We start from the raw sequence: 20,956 nt of genomic DNA on the forward strand, positions 1-20,956 counted from the left end.
CTTTCGTGTTTTCTCTTTTCGTTCCCTTGTCCAGTGGGACCTCAAGTATGGGAAGGTTTGCCTAGTTCGTTTGAGTGAGCGGCACGTGTACGTGTTTGTATTTGCTATACATACACGTGTTTGTGCTTCCGGCGTGTGTATATGTTCGTGCGTGCGTTGCAAGGAGTTCTGTTGTTCCCTCTGCTTGCGTACAAAATTGAAAAAAAGAAAAGGGATATGTCATAACGACGCGTATGATTTAAAAAAAAAGATCAGTACATCACTTGAAAATTATAAAAAACACATAATAGCTAAAATGTATGCATAAATGTTAAAATAAAAAAAGACAAACACAAAAAATTAAAAAAAAAAGTATATTACAAATCATCATTACAAAATGAAAATTAATGAAGCACTTATTTTATTTTTATCGTATTTTTATTTTCGTTCTTTTGCCAATATGCGTGGAATAAATTGTTTAAATAATTTAACACAAGAACACTATTATCCTTATTTTTTTCTTGTTTATCTACGCTTTTTTTTTTTTTTTTTTTTTTTTTTTTTTCTTTTTGTTTTTATATTATTTTTCTTGTCTATGTCATCTTATTCTGCATTATTTTACCTCATTTTGCTTTTTTCATTTCATCTTACTTCGCTTTATTTTATTTAGTTTTATTTTCATAAATACAAAAATATTCCACACAATGTGCCGATCAACACTGGGTGCACTGCACCACTAAAATGGGAAATAAATTAAAAAAAAAAAAAATGAAAACGTAAAAATTAATATCGCAATAAAGCAATAACGTAATAACGTAAAATCCCTTATTTTTTTTTTATGCATAAATAGTAGTTCTCACAGGTTAACTTTTCTCACTGAAAGGGATAAATAATGGAATAGAAAAAAAAAAAAAAAAAAAAAAAAAATTACTTGCACACTATAAACCGCAACATCATTCTATATTTTAAAATACTCGTTCATGCTAATTTTGATTTCTGCCATTGAACAAGCATCAGTAACATATATAAAAATTTATTACAAGCATAACATGCTTTATTTTCATAAACTATGTGTTTCAGTTCCTTTTTAAAAATGGAGACAAAAAAATGTATTCTTTTAGAAGAACGGCATTTTGTTTCACCCTAACTCGTTTCAGTCTATGCAGATCAACCCCATCCCATTTTTCCATATGTTGTGTCCTTTTCTTTGTTAGTCATTGCGGTCCTCACTTTTTCTTTTTCTTTTTTTTTTTTTTTTTCGTGTTCACATAATGAGTACCTTTCCTTGACTGCTCTAATGTACGACTGTATAATAACCGCCGCATCATTATTTTCCTTTTCTTTTTTCTGAATGATTTTTTTTCTTTTTTCAGTTAACTCTTTTAAAAATTGCTTTTCTTCTTCTTCTGCTTTTTTTCTAATTATAATTGAGTCCAATTCCTTCTCCGCCATCTTGTTTTTCTGTAATTCTTTTCTGCACTTTTCTAACTCTGTTTTGAAAAGATGTGGAAAAGATGTGAAAAGAAGGAGAAGCGGAGATAAACAAAATAGATATATAGCAGAATGGACTAACTCAATGTACTCATTTCAAGCAGAGCGATAAGTCAGTTGAAGAGCATATGCAGAAGTTCACCCACGATAACAAACGCCATGATGCAGATGTTCACAATCACATGCGTTGTATTGTTTGTAGTGCATTACCAGCATCCATGGTAGTGATATCATTATCGATCGTATTGATGTAATTCTGTATATCAAGCTCTAGTAATTTATTTTTTTTCACTAAGTTTACCTCCAAATCTTGGTATGTCCTTATATGATTCTCATAAACATTTTTTGTTTTTTCATATAAAGAATTTATATTTTCCAAATCATCTGATACATTATTTGTTGGCATTTTGTTTATTAACTTTTTGATATTTTCTTCTGAACATTGTTTTAACTCGTCTAATTCTTTTTCTTTGTTTTGTAAAATGCGCTCTAACTCTTTCAATTCGTTTTGACTTTTCTTTCGAATGTACTCTAACTCATCATTTAATTTTTTCTCTTCAACTTGTATATTTTTTTCTTCTTCCTTTAACTCATCCATTCGTTCACTCCTCTTAAAATTTTCCTCTGCCGTCGTTTGGAATTTGGTGAGAAATATGTCCTAAAAGGAAAAGGGAAAAAAGAAGGGAAAAAAAGAAGAGAAAAAAAAGGGGAAAAAAAGAAAGAGAAAAAAGCAAGAGAAAGTGAAGGAGAAAAATATAAGAGAAAGAAGATAGTGAAAAAAAAAAAAAAAAAAGAAAAAAAGAAAAAATCGGTTGTATATATGTCTTTTTTTTAACGTTGCACTTCCTAACGAAGCATTTTTCTTTGACCATTACTCTGTTACGTTTTGCCTATTTGCTCTATTTTGAATATTTTTCACTATTTTTTTTTTTTTTTTTTTTTTGATAACTTTCAAATTGGTAATGATGTGAAGAAACTTGTAGAAATCATGATTTTCCTTATCGTTTAAAGAATTTAAAGTATTAATGAGCTTATGATTCTTTTTAAATATGTTACATAATGATGCACAATAATTTTTTATTTTTTTGAGCAATTCTTCGTGTTCATTATAAATGCAAAGACAATCATCTTGTAAATCTTCTTCGCTAGCATTTCCATCTTGTGTTTCTTCTTCTTCTTCACTTCTTATTACTTGAGTGTGTTCATACAATTTATTTAGTTTTATTATATCCTTAAAATAAATCAAAAATTCCTCAGGCATCTCGTTTAATCCACTGCCGTTTAACTTTTCCAAAACCTACATAATTTTAACAAACGTTTCCACATACATGCACACTTATGATATGTGTTATACCTTTTTTTTTTTTTTTTTTTTTTGTTACAACACAATTAGGAAGATCCAATTTCATGAACACAATTATCCATAGTGTAATATGTACATATCTGCACTACATAGAGGAGCACACATGTACATATATATGCCGACGTAAACATATATATATAATGCGTCTATGGGTGTACCTCCTCATTTATGAAAGACAAGTTTTTTATTTTCTTTTCGAACGTCTCTATAACATTGTACAAAATTTTAGCTTCCACGTCAATGAACTTTGCCTCCATTGTTTCCCCCTTTTCTTGCTCTCTTGGTCTTTCTACCGCCATATATTTCTCTACCTTTATGTACTACTACTACTACTACTACTACTACTACTACTACTACTCTGTGCTCTCTTTCTGCTTCAGCCCTTTAATATCTCTCTTTCCCCTTTGTGTTAACGTTATCAAACGAGGAAAATTTTAAAATGGCTACTCAGCTCAATAGTAAAGTGTGTAAATAGTTACACATAGCACACATTACAAATTTTCAAAATTACAAAAAGGCAATACCCCCATTGTAATAAAACTACAATGCTGCATATTTATTTAAAGAGAGATAAAAATATATTCATGTTGAAATAATATCTGTTAATTATCCAGATGATGTTGATATGTTGAAATATGTCTTTTCATTTTAATTTTTTATAACTAGTCATATTTTTTTAAATATTAATCAAATAATGTTAACAAAAAAAAAAAAAAAAAAAAAAAAAAAAAAAAAAAAAAAAAAAAAAAAAAAAAAAAAAAAAAAAAAAAAAAAAAAAAAAAAAAAAAAAAAAAAAAAAAAAAAAAAAAAAAAAAAAAAAAAAGGAAAAAAATAATAAAATAAAAAAGGAGAAAAATAATAAAATAAAAAAGGAGAAAAATAATAAAATAAAAAAAGAGAAAAATAATAAAATAAAAAAGGAGAAAAATAAAACAAAGTATGGTGTAACAAACTGATGTATAACAAAGTAAGGTATGCCTATATTTGGCATAACAAAGTATGATATAACAAAATAGGGAAAAAAAAAAAATAAACACAATTTTCCAAAGTTCATCAATATTAAAATAAAATAAAAAAAAAAAAAGGACTCTTGACTTTAAAGCAAATGGGCGTGAAGGCGTTTCCAATTCCTCCTGGTCAAAAGAATCTAAAAAAAAAAAATAAATAATAAATAAATAAGTAAATAAATAAATAAAAAGCAAACTTTGTCTTAAAATACCAGTGCTTCTCCATTATTCTAAATTAATAAAGTATTCTCTTGTATAATTATATAAGCATACACATACATGCATAAATACATACATGCATAAATACACACATACGTATATGCAGTTGAAATGCATTCTTTGATCATTTTATAATATGACAGTATATCACAATGATTCTTATATTCACACGAGTCTCAATTTGATTATATATGAACATGTTCATACTATAAAAAAAAATTTTAGAAAAGGTTTGTTATTTTTTTTCTCCTTCTTCATATTGAACATTTTAAAAAACGTAATAGATGGTCAAATGGTTAATTAAAAAAATACAATGTATTCATTTAAAAGGTAATAAGCATTACCTTATGCGCTAAACTGTCAACGTACTCATTTGTGATAATAAATATGATAACTTAACACATATATGTGTAAATTCACATACATGTATATGCGCGTAACACATATACATATTTATATATGTACATACTCAGTTACATATAATAAAAAATATTAAATCAGTTAAGCAATTAATCATCAAGCTTTATATCAGAAGCAGAACTGATTGGATTCATCATTTTAATATTTTTATTATATTCACAGCTCATTCAAAGAGCATATATGTATATATACATTCACATATACATACAAATGCACGCACTTTGGTTAATTTATTGCATAATAAATGATATACACTATTCTCATAACAACTTTTGTTTTTCTATTACCTTTACTGTGGTGACTACATTTCCTCAAATATGTGTGGGCATATATGTATATATATAAATATATACTCTTTTAATATGTCAATATACATTACTCAAGTTAAAATTAAAACAAAAAAAAAAAAAAAAGGAAAAAAAAAGTCTACTTCCTAAGACGTTTGTTAAAACGATGTATGAAGATTTCCAAGCCAAGTTACACTACATTCTTTACACCTTCTTTTCATCATTATTGATAGTTAGTTCTTTTATTTCTAAAAAAAAGGAAAAATATAACAAAAATGATAAGAACATATGTACAAGAAATAATATACAAAAGTACGAAAATCAACAACTGTTTAATTTACATAGCACATTCGCATTTTCATATAAAGTGCATAAGCGCATTACTGTTAATTAGGGAAGTTGATGAATACATATACTTCAGTATTTCACTTGTAATCAGTGGATGATTTTTTTTCTTCAACAGGAATTTCAATTTATCAATGTGTACCTCTTCCATTAGGCCTATTTAAAAAAGACAGGAAAAACAAATTATGTTCATAATAACGTACATATTACTCATCTATCTATTTATATGTACAAATACATAATTATCAACTCCTTTTTTTGCAACAAAAAAAAAAAAAAAAAAAAATATGAACAGTTCAGAAAAAAAGGATAGCTAATTTTTTTTTTTTTTTATCAGATAGGGATAACTGGTTAAAAACTTATCTTCAAAATAAATTTTTCAGATGCCAAGCGTATGATTTCATCATTAAAAAAAAAAAAAAAAAAAAAAAAAAATCCTTTTTCTCTTTTTGATGAATGGGCAAATAGTGCCACTTATACAACATACAGTGTAAACATTTTGTAAGAAATTAAAAAAAAAAAAAAAAAAGAAAAAGGTACCTCTATAATTCTGAACAAGGGTTAACAAAGACTTGTGCCAATTTATTGTCAAAGGGTCAGCATATTTCTCAAAATTGACAAAGTATTCAACGCATTTTTTAATAAACTAAATAGAAAAAGATGCACATTGCGTAAGTGTAATTAAGCATAAGGGAATAAGTGCATACACATATATACAAACATATTATATACAAATTATACACACTTGTACATGACAAAAGAGGACACAACATCGTGTTATATAACTTAATGAAAAACGAACTTTAAATGTTATATGATAAAATTTAAGCTGTTTTCATTTGCTTCTTCTTACTTCTTTAGAAAAGGCATATTTTTTGTTAAAGAAAATAATTAATAAATAAGAGATATTGGTATTCCATGGAAAGGTAAAAATTTCATTTAAGCCATCAATTACCGTGTTGATTGAAATACTCATTTTTTGAATTACGCTTCCAAAAATTATTAACTGCTTTTTTGTGCATTCCTAAATATTAAAAACAAGCACATACACATTTGAATGGATCCACGTACATACACAGGTACATACACAGGTACATACACAGGTACATACACAGGTACATACACAGGTACATACACAGGTACATACACAGGTACATACACAGGTACATACACAGGTACATACACAGGTACATACACAGGTACTACACAAATACATACACAGGTACATACACAGGTACATACACAGGTACATACACAGGTACATACACAGGTACATACACAGGTACATACACAGGTACATACACAGGTACATACACAGGTACATACACAGGTACATACACAGGTACTACACAAATACATACACAGGTACATACACACGAGAATTATGTAAAACACTTCATCAACAGCCATATGAGAGAAACAAAATTGAATTTCATGCAAATAAACGTTATTTGTTTTTCTATTAATTGCGATTTAATCAGTTTGGGGCAGTACAATTGTCTTCATTTTTTTTTTAAATTAGACAAGACTAATCATCATTTGAATAAAATTCATCTCACAATTAATTCGAAATTCTTTTGTGTAACTAAGATCATAATTTTTTCGCACATATAAAAATATATCCGTATATGGCACATATGCATGTACACATATACTTATGGAAACACACATTTATGAGCATATTCTCCCATACCATCTGTAACACGGGGAATAGAATTCCTTTAAACCATGCCTTCGATTTGTATAGCGCTTTTATTAATGTTTTATAAAGAAATGAATCTAATTTTTTGTTTTCCTCAATATTTTCCAAAATTATTGGAAGTAAAATATGTTCATAATATATATAAACATCCTTCTCTTTTAGTCCTGATGAAAAAAGTTTTGTCACTTCAAAAGTTGCCTGAGTTGTCCATTCCTTCGGATTTGTTAATAAAAGAAGGTCAAACCATTTTGGTGATTTAACCAAAAGTGTAAGTGCCTTGTGTAATTTCCCTTTTTTATATTGCGCCAATACTTCTCCTATAGTTTTATAACATTTTTCAACCAACGAATTTAATTTATTGCCCTATATTAAAATAATAACAAAGAGGTCTCAAGCATTGCCAGAATAAATATAAAAATGAAAAAAAAAATGAAAAAAAAATAAAAAAAAAATAAAAAAAAGAGTATCGTGTAATACCCTTTACACGATAATACATGGCAGCAAAAAATACATTTAAGCTATATGTGCTGCCGCTCGTGTATACTTCCACATATACATATATATATATGTGTGTACATATATGCACATTTATGAGATGTTACGAAAGCCCAATCCTCCTAAGGAAGTAAACTTCTCTCATATTGTGTACAAAATTGTACTGCATAAACTATTCAAAATTTAAAACACGTTTATACCCTGTGGTTTGTATCTACTTTATTTTAAGCAATTTTATTTTTATTTTATTTTTTTTTCTTTTTTATCTTTACTAAAAAAAATAAAATAAAATATGTACATACTCATCACAAAAATATGGGTAGGTACATATTTACATAAAATAAAATTGCTCGTAATAAAAAATTCTCATTTCGCACTTTTATATTTGAATTTTTGCTTTCCTATATTTTGCTATTTTTTCCATTCTGTACTATTTTCATTTTTTTTTTTTTTTTTTTTTTTCCTCTATTTTTAATAAAAAAATTATTACTTGTTCAGGTGGATCAATGTGCTCCTTCTTATTGCTTTTTCTGTCCGTTTTTTCACACACTTTCTTATTTATTTTTATATTAAGATCTTCTAATATATTGTTGCATTTATCCAGTTCATTAATATCCGCATTATTATTTGACTCCGCTATTTTTGTATTATCACTTATTTGTTCTTCTATGTCATCGTTAAATTCCAAAAACTTGTCGACCTGTTCAGAATTTTCTTCATCTGTTTTGTATCCATAATCTGAATATATTTCTTCTTCATTTTGTTTATTTGCTAGATTCAATATTTTACGCATGTCATCGCCTTTTCCTTTTCCTTTTACATTTCTCTCACTTGCTTTCTTTCCTTTTTTCTTTTTTTTTAATAACTTGTTTTTTATGACTATAGTATTTTTAAAATCGTCTTCTAACGTTCTGGAGTGTTTGAATTTTTGTCTAATCTTCAATTTTGCCATGTTTATTTAAATTGAAAGGAAAAGTTAATGGTGACTAGCGTTGTAGTCAGTATAAAAATGTACAATATTGTAAAATGTTATATAAAATAAATAAATGAATGAATGAATAAATGAAAGAACGAAAAATGCATATATAAAAACTTCCTATACACTAGTCATAGGTAACTACAAGTAAACAAGAAACGGGTGTGCAATACACATAAAAAATTGGGTATACGTTATTTTGAGAAATAAAAAAGGAAAAAAAAAAAAAAAAAAAATTTACTTAAAGAATACTTTGCTCTTACTCTCCATTTGGTTGGCAAATTGTGCAGAAATTAAAAACTCAAATATCCATAAATATATATGTACATAGGCATACATATACATATATGTATATATGTTTAAGGTACATACTCCTCAAGCTTAATTTTCATAGCATATAACATTTCGCACAATATATATGGCAAAAATAAGAATTTCCTATAGGATATTCTATAAGCATAAAAAATTTAAAAACTTACTCACTTTTATGATATGAAAAAAAAAAAAAAAAAAAAAAAAAAAAAAGTGACTTGAACTATTCTCGTGTTGTTGACGTTTTCAACAAAAGTAATACAGTTGTGATATGCACAAATAAAATTATTTACAAAAAATTTAAATTGCATTACGCAAAAATCAACACTGCAATTCTGGAAAGAACTGAAAAATTTAACCCAAATGTTGAAAGATAATACATTTTCTACAGGTATTTTTTATTAATCATACGTACGTACATATATATATATATATATATAATATGCATATAACTAATAAATATATTCATATCTTTTGTTCTCCTATTTAAGTAGGTGTTTTAACTCGTTTCCACTTCTCGTAAGAAACGTATTTATAACAAATAACAAAATAGATTCATTTGCATCCTTTACTACAAAAACAAATAAAAAAAAATCCAAATCTCTTCAAAGCTCTTTCAAAAAGAAAACGAAAAAAATTCTCTAAAAAGGAACAAATAAATCTTGTATCCGCATATTATTTTAAAATACACGATAGATAAATAAATATCTTTTTAAAATTGTATACCTTTATTTCTTTTTTATAAAACGTAAGTTTATTTATATGCACAATATATAAATGAAGCATAAACATTATTAATTCATTTTTAATATTGAATTTTTTTTTTTTAATTTTTTATCTACTTTAGCTAGATAATAAAAAAAAAAAGAAAAAAAAGAAACCCTTAGTTATATAAGTGGTTTAAGTTTTATAATAATACTCTTAGTTAAATTTAGCGATTTTACACTTTATAAAAAATGGGATTTTAAAAATAGCTAATATATAATATGTTACATATGATAATTAAATATAAACAAAATCATTTGGATATTAATCCTTTGCAACGCTATTGTGTAATCTTTATTCTTTATCATATCACATTTTAACAAGATTATACCTTCATTTTATCTACGATAATTTTATTAGTATTTTTTATGGCATTCTACGTAATGGCATACCATGTTATGCGATTTTATTTTATGTTATATTGTTTTATTTTATTTCCTTTTGTTTAAGCCGAACGCATTTATTAAATATTAACTTTCACTAAATTATATACACTTCATCCCATGTACCCGACGAAAAATTATATTTAATCGTTACATATATAAAAAACGCGTATTAATCGCCAAAAAAGCGTTCTTTTATAATATTATTAATAAGAAGGTATACAAATTTTAGTGGAAAAGATGGAGCACATTACTTTTTTACATACATGAAGAAAAGATATATATAATATATTCACAAATATATGCTTCCATGTACTTTGTTCATGTATATCTTTTCAATCCAAAACGAAAACTTAAGAATAATTAAAAAAGCTCCTTAACTATTTATTCTCAAATGATTTCATAAAAAAGAAAAAAAAAAAAAAAAAAAGGTTTATTCTAAAAGGGAATTTTTTTTTTTTTTTCCCCTTTATCAGTTAACGTTATATTTTTGGACATTTAAGAGATTTTTTTATTATAAAATGGGAAAATAATGTATGTACCGTTTCATCACATTAAGTTCATTATATTTCTGATAATTATTTTAAAATTTTTTTTTCTCTTTACCAATTTTAATAATGATGCAAAGAGGTGATATCCTTATTATGTGTGCATATATATATGTGTGTATACACCTGCATGTACAATCTTAAATAAATGAAAAGAATATGCAGCCTTAATTTATTATCTCGGACACTTTTTTCCTTATCCTTTTCTTATTAATATTATTTTCTCAGACTATGAAATATCTTCAACTACTTTTAGTATCAGACATATGCTTGTCAATTATTTAAAAGTTCATCACTGAAAATAAAATTAATAGCACAGTTATAAATTTCTTTTGAAATAAGTTTTTCGTGTAAATTGGAAAAATGAGAATAATATACTGAAGGGGCAGATTTTTTCCATAATAATAGCGCAAACATATATATACATATATAAATGCTCATTTAATGCAATGTATAGTGTTCCTGTACAATTCGTACAACACACGTACTATATACTTTCATAACGTGAGATATACACGTGTACACATGTCTACGCATATACATATATGATATAATCATAATAAAAAACATCTTAGTACTACTGCTATGTTAACATACTTCCTTGGCAATTTAAAAATGAATATTTTTTTTAATCTACCTTCAGAAATATATACTCGCGAAAATGTTTCAATGGAGAAGGTATATAATATATCGTTGTATAAATGTACATACAATTACATAGATGAATATATACGTACAAACATACATAAATAGATGAATATATACAACATACAAACGAACATACATAAATAGATGAATATATACAACATACAAACGAACATACATAAATAGATGAATATATACAACATACAAACGAACATACATAAATAACATGAATACATACAAACGAACATACATAAATAGATGAATATATACAACATACAAACGAACATACATAAATAACATGAATACATACAAACGAACATACATAAATAGATGAATATATACAACATACAAACGAACATACATAAATAACATGAATACATACAAACGAACATACATAAATAACATGAATACATACAAACAAACATACATAAATATATGCATACATCCTTCTATTTTATGTTTAATTATAAAAGCGTAAGCAAATTGTTCCCCCCAAATAATAAACGTTTTATCTATAAAATGAAATATTTAACATAAAGGAATAAACAAAAAAAAAATGCTTAATTAACATTCGATATTAAAAAATGCTTCATCACACTTTATGTACTTAAAAAAATAATTTTAATCTTCTACTTTTTCAAATTTAAAGAAAAAAAAATAAATTATTACGAAAAAAAGATAATTAAAATAAAATAAAAATAATTTAAGTATTATTTGTTATTCACATTAAAGAAAATGGTCAGTAATTTTATTACATCAGTGATATGTATGCACAAATGAGTAGATGAATAAATAAATAAATAATAAATAAATATATATATATATATATATATATATATATATATATATATATATATATATAATGATAAATTATTACATATAATGAAAAAATAGGTAGCGTCGCGTAACCACTGATAGCACTAATAGGGTATTGAGTTGCTTATATAATTACATTTAATAATATTAAAATATTAAAATATTAAAATAGTGTTAACGTAATATGAGCCTTGTCTCACGTGATTTCAAACATATATCATGAAAGAACAATATAATGTATATAGCTTAGCAAAAATTAGAAACTATATATAGATTTATTATTTATATTTATGTGTGCGTATCTCCTTTAGCTTATTTAAAAAATAACATTGGCAGTATTCTTCTTTTTTTTTTTTTTTTTTTTTTTTTTTTTTGCCCACCTTTTTTTTAACGTGCATAATAAATGGCATGTATATATGTAAAGGAGCATATATAAACAATTCTTCGCTTATACAAGTTAATTTTTTTTTTTTTTTCCAACGATAAAAATAAGCAAAAAATCAAAGAAAAAAAAAAGAATTACATGTTTTATCCATCGTATAAAGTTAAAAGCCACCAGTTACCAAAAAATATTTGGTTAATAAAAATAAAAACGAAAATAAGCATTTCATTGTATTATATATATATATATATATATATATACATACATACATAGAAACATACATACATAGTCATACAGTACTACTTTTATGAGCTATTTGCTTGTTTAACAAATTTATCAAATTTTGAAAAAATAATTCTTAGATACGCAAAAAAATGGGGAAGAAATCAACAATAAAGCCCGCAAGTGGAATAGCAGGTTAGTTATACTCATCGAGGAGAGGAGGAGCTGTGTTGCATGGCAATAAGCAAAATTCACAACAATAAATAAATAAATATACATATATATATATATGTGCTTTGACTTATGTAAATATATGAATTCGAAGCACTATTAAGCCATTTAATATAGAGAAAAAAAAAAAAAAAAAAATATATATATATATATATATATATATATATATCCCGTTTTATACGTTTAACAAACTATAATTATGAAGATAAATATTGCCCATCATGGCTATTTAATATTTTTAGAAATAAAGTGTTCATAATGCTGTGAATATGAAACGAATTTTCATTCGTGCGTTGTAAAGCGTATGTGTCTTTATATGTATGTATGCATATGTTGCGCATGTACTACGTATGTATTACGTGTGTACCATATGTGAAATAGTTCTGCACTGTGTATACAATTTTGGATATTTTTTTTTAACCCTTTAGTTGGTTTTAACAGTGGACATATTGTTACAAAAAGGAACTTGAAGGCAAATAAAAAAAAAAAGCCCATATCAAAAAGAAAGGAATTAATAAAAGATGTAGTTAGAGAAATTACAGGTTTTAGTCCATATGAAAAAAGATTAATTGAATTGATAAAAATTGGAACTTCAGCTTCAACTAAAAGAAGTTTAAAATATGCCAAAAAAAAATTAGGCACACATAAAAGAGGAAAAGCAAAGAGAGAGGAAATACAGAAGGTTGTTATTTTGCAAAGAAGAAAGGCAGCAACTGAAAAACATTAAGAAAGAAAAAACAAGTTTTTTATGCCTTTATTTTTTAATTTTTTTTTTTTTTTTTTTATTTACCATTTTAATTTATTATAATGTGCCATGGTGCCATATATTTATATGTATTCGCTGATTATGCATATATTATACATATGAATATATTATACATATGAATATATTATACGTATATTATTATTCATATTATATATATTATGAAAGTATTACGTAATTTTCTCTTTTTTTATTACGTCATAATTTATATCATTATTTTTTTTTTTTCATTTACTATTGTCAACTTTTAATATGAGCTCTATTTTTTAAAATTTAAAGTACTTTTAAGTACACACACATATTTTGCTGTGTTACCCTTTTTAATTGTATTTAAAGTACATATAAGATGGGTAGTACGATCAAAATTAAATTAATAAATGACAATAATAAAAAAAAAAAAAAAAAATTAAACCAAGCTAAGCCAAAATTGAAGTAGTAAGTGAATAAATCCCATTGCTATTTTTTTCAGCATATACTCGAAAAAAGAATGGCTTAAAATTTTTATATGGAATGTATATATTTATAATCTTACTATGAAAAAAAAAAAAAAAATTAATTTTATATTAACATTTTTGTTAAATTGAAAATTGATTTCTACCTTTGTCAATTCATAAAAATGAAGAAGGTTCTTTGGGAAAATGGAGTGGTAATGCTTAGAAGATAAGAAAGAAAATGCTAGAAATTTTATGACGCAAACACGATAATGTGTTGATATATATATACATACATATGTACACATATAAGTTTGTTTACTTCTTTTTTTTTTTCCCGCAATATTTCCCTTTTTTATACGTTACATAATTGTGCTATAGTTTTCGTTTCTTATAAGGGATTCATTAAGAGACTGTTGTTATAATATGAGTTTATGCATACCGCTCTTGATATAGCTACTATGTTCGTATATATGGGTACATGCGTTTACATACTTATGTACGTACATATATACGTATATATGTACATATACATGTGTGTATATGTTCATGCCTTATTGCTAACTACATTTCCTCGTTTTCTTTCGTATTTATATTCGGTTTCCATCCCCGTAACATAATCCTTTTTTTTTTTTTTTATTTCTTTTTGTACCCACTTTTGTAACACGTATTTACATTTCATTATATTTAATACCTCCTTGACACACCTTTTTGCGATCTTTTCAATTGTAGAAAATATCATTTGGTGTTCTTGGAATAATTTACTTTCTTTATTTAAAAAGGTATATTATTCAGGAGTGGGGAATATATCAAATGAAAAAAAAAGAAAGAGATATTAACACAAACAAAATTCAATTTTTTGAAGATCATGAAAATGTGAAATACATTTTAGACGAGGAAAAAAATAAGAGATATAAAAGGGAATTCACTTACAAGAAGGAAGAGCAATAAAGAATAAAAGAACAAAAAAAGGAAAGAAAAAAAAAAAAAAGAAAAAAAAAAAGAAGAAAAAAAAAAAAAAAAAAAAAAAAAAACAGTTATAATGTCAATCATAATAACGTAATTTCTTCCTTTTTATTTCTAGCAAGGAACAGGAACTTCCTCAAGTGTTTTCTATTTTTTTTTTTTTTTTTTTTTTTTTGAATACAAGAATGGTCTCTATGTTTTTATTTTAATTTTTTATTTTATTTCTCTACGACCTATGTAACAAGAAATAGGCATATTTTTAATTCTCTAAAGCTGAACAATTTTTTTGAATTTTCAAATAAAGACTATTTTTATAACCAACACATATGTAATGCTTTATCATGTAAAGTGCCGGTATCTTTCAATTTTTTCGCGTATTATTTTTTATTTTTACTTTTTTTTTGTTTTGGTCAACTTTTTTGTGCCTTTCTCATGCAATCACAGCAATAGCAATATCGACTTCATTTGCTGACACAAAAAGGTAAATATATACATATATACACACAGATATATGTGTATATATCTGTGTATATTCATATGTGCATAGTTCTTATTCTCCTAAAGGGGGAAAATATCAACCCTCCAGGTTATATATATATGTATATATTTTATGAATGATGATTTTGTTGCTTTAATTTTTTTTTTTTTTTTATTATAAGAAGACGACTTCTTTTTAAAGATTACTATTAGGAAAATTAATTTCAACTTGTAAATATTAAAATACCAACTCAAGGTTTGCTTACAAATAGAATGGTTTCATTTTGTTATGCCCCCTATGACTTTTACATGATCACATGTGTTATGATTAAGCAAAAGGAGAATTCTCAAAAGAGGGAAAAAAAAAAAAAAAAAAAAAAAAAAATTAGAAAAAACAGAAAAAAAAAAATTTTTTTACCAAAAATTAGAAATAATTATTACAAAAGTCAACAGGTAAAAAGGCAACAGAATAAGTGTTCACCATACTTTTGCCATTCGTTTATATATGTACTTGATTGACTGTTTAATTATGTACACTTTTGTGCACGTGATTATATGTACATATGTGTAATATATCACTTTTAATCTTTTTGTACTGTTTTGCATTGTTTTATATTGCTTTGTTTTGCTATGTTTTGTATTATTTTGTATTGTTATTTTTAGTTTTGTTTCCCTTTATTTTGATTTGCCTTATTTTGATTTGCATTGTTTTGATTTGCCTTATTTTGATTTGCTTTATTTTGATTTGCATTGTTTTGATTTGCATTGTTTTGATTTGCATTGTTTTGATTTGCATTGTTTTGATTTGCATTGTTTTGATTTGCATTGTTTTTATTTACTTTGTTTTGATTTGATTTCATTTTTTTTTTTTTTCCTTGATCAATTTTCGTCATTCTCATCTAGCACTTAAGCATTATATGCACGTAACAGAAATTAGCAAAGTTAATCATTAGCATTTATTCCTTCCGTGCTTTTCCGTTCGTCCACTGGTTATTACAATTTTTATAGAATAAAATGTAAACATATATATTTGTATGTATTTAAATATACGTTCATACATACGTATGTATATATGTATATGTGTATGTATGCATTTATGTATATACATATACATTTACAAATTTAAATACACACACATTGCACATTAGCAGTAAGCGCAAATTAAGAAGAGTTCAGTATCGGAAGGACGAAAAAGTGCACAAATAAACAAACGAAATAACAAAAAATAACGATCGTTTTGTCATATTTTTACAAATTAAGATTAATAGGAGTACATTTATTCGAAGAAAAAATTTTATGAATACAGCGTGTTACATATAGCTGGTTCGTTATTACTTGTTCGTTATTACTTGTTCGTTATTACTTGTTCGTTATTACTTGTTTGTTGTTTCTTGTTCTTAGTTTCTTGTTCGTAGTGTTTTGTTCTTAGTTTCTTGTTCGTAGTGCCTTGTTGATAGTTTTTTGTTCCTTTTTTTTTTTTTTTCCCTTCCGGTTTGCTCGATTTTGGCATGGAGTTCAAACGTTCAGCTTAATAGTAGCGTAAAAATGAACAAAAATATGCATACACTTGAATAAATATGCATAAGTATGAGTAAATATGCTTAAATATACACATAGGTACATGTATTTACATAAATGAATATATATATTTACGTAATTCCTTCCAACCATCGAACAACCATTTCGTATGTTCTGTATATATATATCCGCTTTTTTTTTTTTTAAAATAAAAAATACTACTACTAATAATAACAATAATAATAAAACAATAATAATATAATAATAATAAAATAATAATAATATAATAATAATATAGTGATATAATAATAATATAATAATAATATAATAGTATAATAATAATATAATAACAATATAGTAGTATAATAATAATATAATAACAATATAGTATTATAATGATAATATAATAACAATATAGTAGTATAATGAAAATATAATAACAATATAGTAGTATAATGATAATATAATAAAATATGCATTTGAATACCCCAAGTAGAAGAATAATAGAGCTAATAAGGTGAGTCTAATGGTATCGAACACAACAAGTAACAATAATGAGAAGATATGCCACTTTTCAAAAGGCTTAATATTAGAAAATGGGATATATTTAATAAATGTTAAAGATAAAGAAAAATTAAATGAATATAAATGGTGGAAGGGATTAATAAAACCAAAGGATGCATTCAATCCGAAGAAAACAAAAGGATTTCTAGTTTTAAAATTATTTTTATATGGTTACTTAAATAGAATAAGTACTTATCGATCTAATAAAGATAACGATTTAATGTATCCATATTTAAAAATTTTATTAAATAATGTCGAAATATATAGAACAAGAGTATTAGATAGTAACCTACACATATGGGAGGAAAAAATAGAAATAGAAATTCATTATATTAAGAGTAAAATTGAAATACAGTTATTTGACATGGATGAAACAGAAGGAATAGTTGAAGATGAGTATATCGGGAGTGCATTCATTGACATTATTTATCTAGAAATGTTTAAGAAATATGATATTATTCTTAAATATGTGAACAGAGTAGCTATACTAATGGATACATACCACTACAAAGGAAAGTCAGGAGATGATGAGTCCGCTGCTGATAACGCAACTAGTTCCTTTAGCAGTAGTAGTAGTGGTAGTGGAATCTGCAATAATAATAAGAAGAATGAGGGAAAAGGAGGAAAAATGAACTCTGCTAAAGAAGAAAGTAACAATAGGTCATGTAACAAAAGGGCCGCATGCCCATCTAATCCTAATTTATATAATTACACAAATGATTATAACGTTCGTATTTTTGTAAAACTATCGAATAAGCAAAATTATAATAATTTTATTTTACAGTTAAATACAATATCGTCATTAAACTATACTTGCATTCATAAAAAGAATCCAATATTAGATAAAGATTTAAATGTATATCAGTTATATGAAGAATTAAAAAAAATAAAAGGAAATATTGATACCATTTGGTTACCCTTCTTTTCAATTATTTATAATTTCGCATCGTGGAAAACACCACTATATTCCTTATTTTTTGTTGTCTTTTTCTTTTTCTCCTTTTTTTTTCCAAAATTTTTTCTCTCTTTTTTTTTAGTTGTCTTAAGTTTAATATTTTTTATCTTAGTGTCTATTATTCGTGAAAGTGATAAACTAAAAAGAGCTAATCAGCTCAATACAATTGTACAACCTAGTACGAAAAAAAAAAAAAAAAAAATAATAACTCTTCTTTTATTTATTGGATGAAGGCAAAAAAATATGGTGGCTATCAAAATAGTAAAGAAGACGAACACGTAAATGAAAAGACTATAAAAGAAATGGATGATATGCTACAACACAGTGATAGTAGTAGTAGCACAAGCAGTAATCTTTCCATAGATGATGTAAATTCTGATCAGACGGATGGTAGCTTGGACAGTGGGAGTTACACACAGTCAAGTGGTACGAACGTTGATGATGTGCAGGATGACGATTATGATCAGGTTGATGAAGATGATGAAAGTGGTAATAAAGATGGTAGTGAAAGTGGTAATGAAGATGGTAGTGAGAGTGGTAATGAAGATGGCAGTAAAAGTGGTAATGAAGATGGTCATAATGATGGAAATAACGATGGAAATAACGATGGAAATAACGATAATATTATTGATAAAAGTGGACGGGGCGCAATACGTGGAGAGCTGCCTAACCGACGTAGAAATAGAAACAAAAAGTTGGACACAAATAGTACCATTATACGGGAAAAGAAGAAAAAAGGAAAAACAAAGGGGAAAAAAAAAAATGGAATTGATTCTGGAGAAGGAAATTCATCCTGTGTGAACAGTAGCAGTGATACTTGTTGTACAAATGAGAATAAAACAAATAAGAATAATACAAACAGTTGCTTTAATAACATTAATAATACTAGTCGACAATATAATACTAGCAAAATTAATAGCAATTGTTACAACAACAAGGATTCAGAGAATAACTTAAGCATTATTAAGGCCTTTTTAACAAATGTAATTGACGATGATATTCTCAATAATATAAAATATTTTCATTATATTGTATATTGCTTTACAAAATGGTCTCAAATTTTTTTTTATCTTTTAAGGAAATTCGGTTATTTTCTAGTTATTATTACCTTAATCTTTTGTTGTCTTAATATATACTTTTACCCATTAGTTGCCAGATTATTACGCTTTTTAATTTTCTGTATAGGTTTTATTTTATTAACGTACAACTTTAAACCAACTAATATTTTGTACAGGTTTTTTTTATGTATTCAGGAATACTATATTTTAGAAATGAAACGAAGAAATGTGGACATTTTTACCAATTCGTAGTGTGTACCAATGTATACCTGTGCATACCAATGTATATCAGTGCTTACCAATGTATACCAGTGCTTACCAATGTATACCAGTGCTTACCAATGTATACCAGTGCTTACCACTGTATACCTGTGCATACCAATGTATACCAGTGCTTACCAATGTATACCAGTGCTTACCAATGTATACCAGTGCTTACCAATGTATACCAGTGCTTACCAATGTATACCAGTGCTTACCAATGTATACCAGTGCTTACCAATGTATACCAGTGCTTACCAATGTATACCAGTGCTTACCAATGTATACCAGTACTTACCAATGTATACCAGTACTTACCAATGTATATTTTTTTTTTTTTTTTTTTTTTTTTTTTATGTCTCAACACTCTTCTTTCTCCATTTTTGCCATAATAGCTAAAAAAAATAAAAATATCATATTATACCATACCACGCCATATATAAATCATAAAAAAGGATATCATCATATTTCGCTTTAAATTTTATATCTTATGCTTTGTTAATGACTTAACATAAATAGTAACATGTAATAACTTAAACACACGTTCCACTCTCATGTTAATGCTCAGCGAATGTGCTACTTGTATGTTGTACAGTCGTGTGTGGTGTGTTCACTTTTGTTTTTCTTTTTTCTTTTTTTCGTTTTCTGTTCTTAATATATATAAGTTGTCTCAAGATTTGAAATTATTTTATCAAGTCTTGTTATGATTTTGCGTGAAGACTGAACAGGATTCTGTACATAATGCGTAATTAACAATATATTCGTATTATACCTCCTTTTTTTATTTTACCATTTTTTTTTTTTTTTTTCCTTCCCCTTATTTATAAAAAAAAAAATATAAGCGGTTATTGTTATAAAGGTGTACGTATAAATATATATAAACACATTTATGTATATTCATACACATTTAACATGATGAACATTTTTTGTATTATTGCTTCCGAATGACAAATTAGGGAACACGAAAAAAATCATTTTTATATTAATAATGAAAAGTGAAAAAAGAAATTTCTTCTTCCCTTTTGAAATGATGTTTTCCATGATAAGCGGTTTTTCTAAAAAGTCCATTCGAACAGAGCACATACATTTTGTATTGCCGCTTCTACAAGCAATTGCACGCATTATAGGGGTATACGTATGCGTATATACGTACGAGTACATACGTACGAGTATATACATACGAATGTATACGCGTAAATATATATATATATATATATATATATATATATATATATATATATATATATATGTGTATAAATAAATAGATGATGTTTTGCTTTGAGCAGTACGCAGAAAGTTCAACCCCTGATTTCTCTTTAAATAGAGAAAACTCCTAAAAAATTAACATAAGATATTTTAAATAAAAATATCCCAA

The 20,956-nt window shown here is 25.8% G+C and overlaps 5 protein-coding genes across 5 annotated transcripts; 2 read left to right on the forward strand and 3 right to left on the reverse strand.

Annotated features, from left to right (window-relative positions):
- Window positions 1-1,146: 1,146 nt before the first annotated feature.
- MKS88_002696 (uncharacterized protein) lies at window positions 1,147-3,132 on the reverse strand (the record flags this gene model as incomplete). Its single annotated transcript, XM_067215726.1, has 4 exons — window positions 1,147-1,469; window positions 1,681-2,128; window positions 2,354-2,767; window positions 2,992-3,132. 4 exons carry the CDS (start codon window positions 3,130-3,132, stop codon window positions 1,147-1,149), a joined length of 1,326 nt encoding a protein of 441 aa, XP_067073277.1.
- Window positions 3,133-4,970: 1,838 nt separating this feature from the next.
- On the reverse strand, window positions 4,971-8,260 carry MKS88_002697 (uncharacterized protein; the record flags this gene model as incomplete). The annotated part of the gene is made up of 6 exons (XM_067215728.1): window positions 4,971-5,014; window positions 5,151-5,267; window positions 5,652-5,757; window positions 5,965-6,135; window positions 6,805-7,176; window positions 7,799-8,260. The coding sequence occupies 6 exons, from the start codon at window positions 8,258-8,260 to the stop codon at window positions 4,971-4,973; spliced, it is 1,272 nt and encodes a 423-aa protein (XP_067073278.1).
- Window positions 8,261-12,509: 4,249 nt separating this feature from the next.
- MKS88_002698 (uncharacterized protein) lies at window positions 12,510-14,733 on the forward strand (the record flags this gene model as incomplete). Its single annotated transcript, XM_067215729.1, has 3 exons — window positions 12,510-12,552; window positions 13,017-13,270; window positions 14,515-14,733. The coding sequence occupies 3 exons, from the start codon at window positions 12,510-12,512 to the stop codon at window positions 14,731-14,733; spliced, it is 516 nt and encodes a 171-aa protein (XP_067073279.1).
- Window positions 14,734-15,884: 1,151 nt separating this feature from the next.
- Window positions 15,885-16,124, reverse strand: MKS88_002699 (uncharacterized protein; the record flags this gene model as incomplete). Its single annotated transcript, XM_067215730.1, has 1 exon — window positions 15,885-16,124. One exon carries the CDS (start codon window positions 16,122-16,124, stop codon window positions 15,885-15,887), a length of 240 nt encoding a protein of 79 aa, XP_067073280.1.
- Window positions 16,125-17,269: 1,145 nt separating this feature from the next.
- Window positions 17,270-19,572, forward strand: MKS88_002700 (uncharacterized protein; the record flags this gene model as incomplete). The annotated part of the gene is made up of 4 exons (XM_067215731.1): window positions 17,270-18,219; window positions 18,345-18,375; window positions 18,496-19,293; window positions 19,516-19,572. The coding sequence occupies 4 exons, from the start codon at window positions 17,270-17,272 to the stop codon at window positions 19,570-19,572; spliced, it is 1,836 nt and encodes a 611-aa protein (XP_067073281.1).
- Between the last annotated feature and the right edge of the window lie 1,384 nt (window positions 19,573-20,956).

The sequence above is a fragment of the Plasmodium brasilianum genome, chromosome 9 (assembly GCF_023973825.1).
Source record: "Plasmodium brasilianum strain Bolivian I chromosome 9, whole genome shotgun sequence".
Taxonomy (NCBI): domain Eukaryota; phylum Apicomplexa; class Aconoidasida; order Haemosporida; family Plasmodiidae; genus Plasmodium; species Plasmodium brasilianum.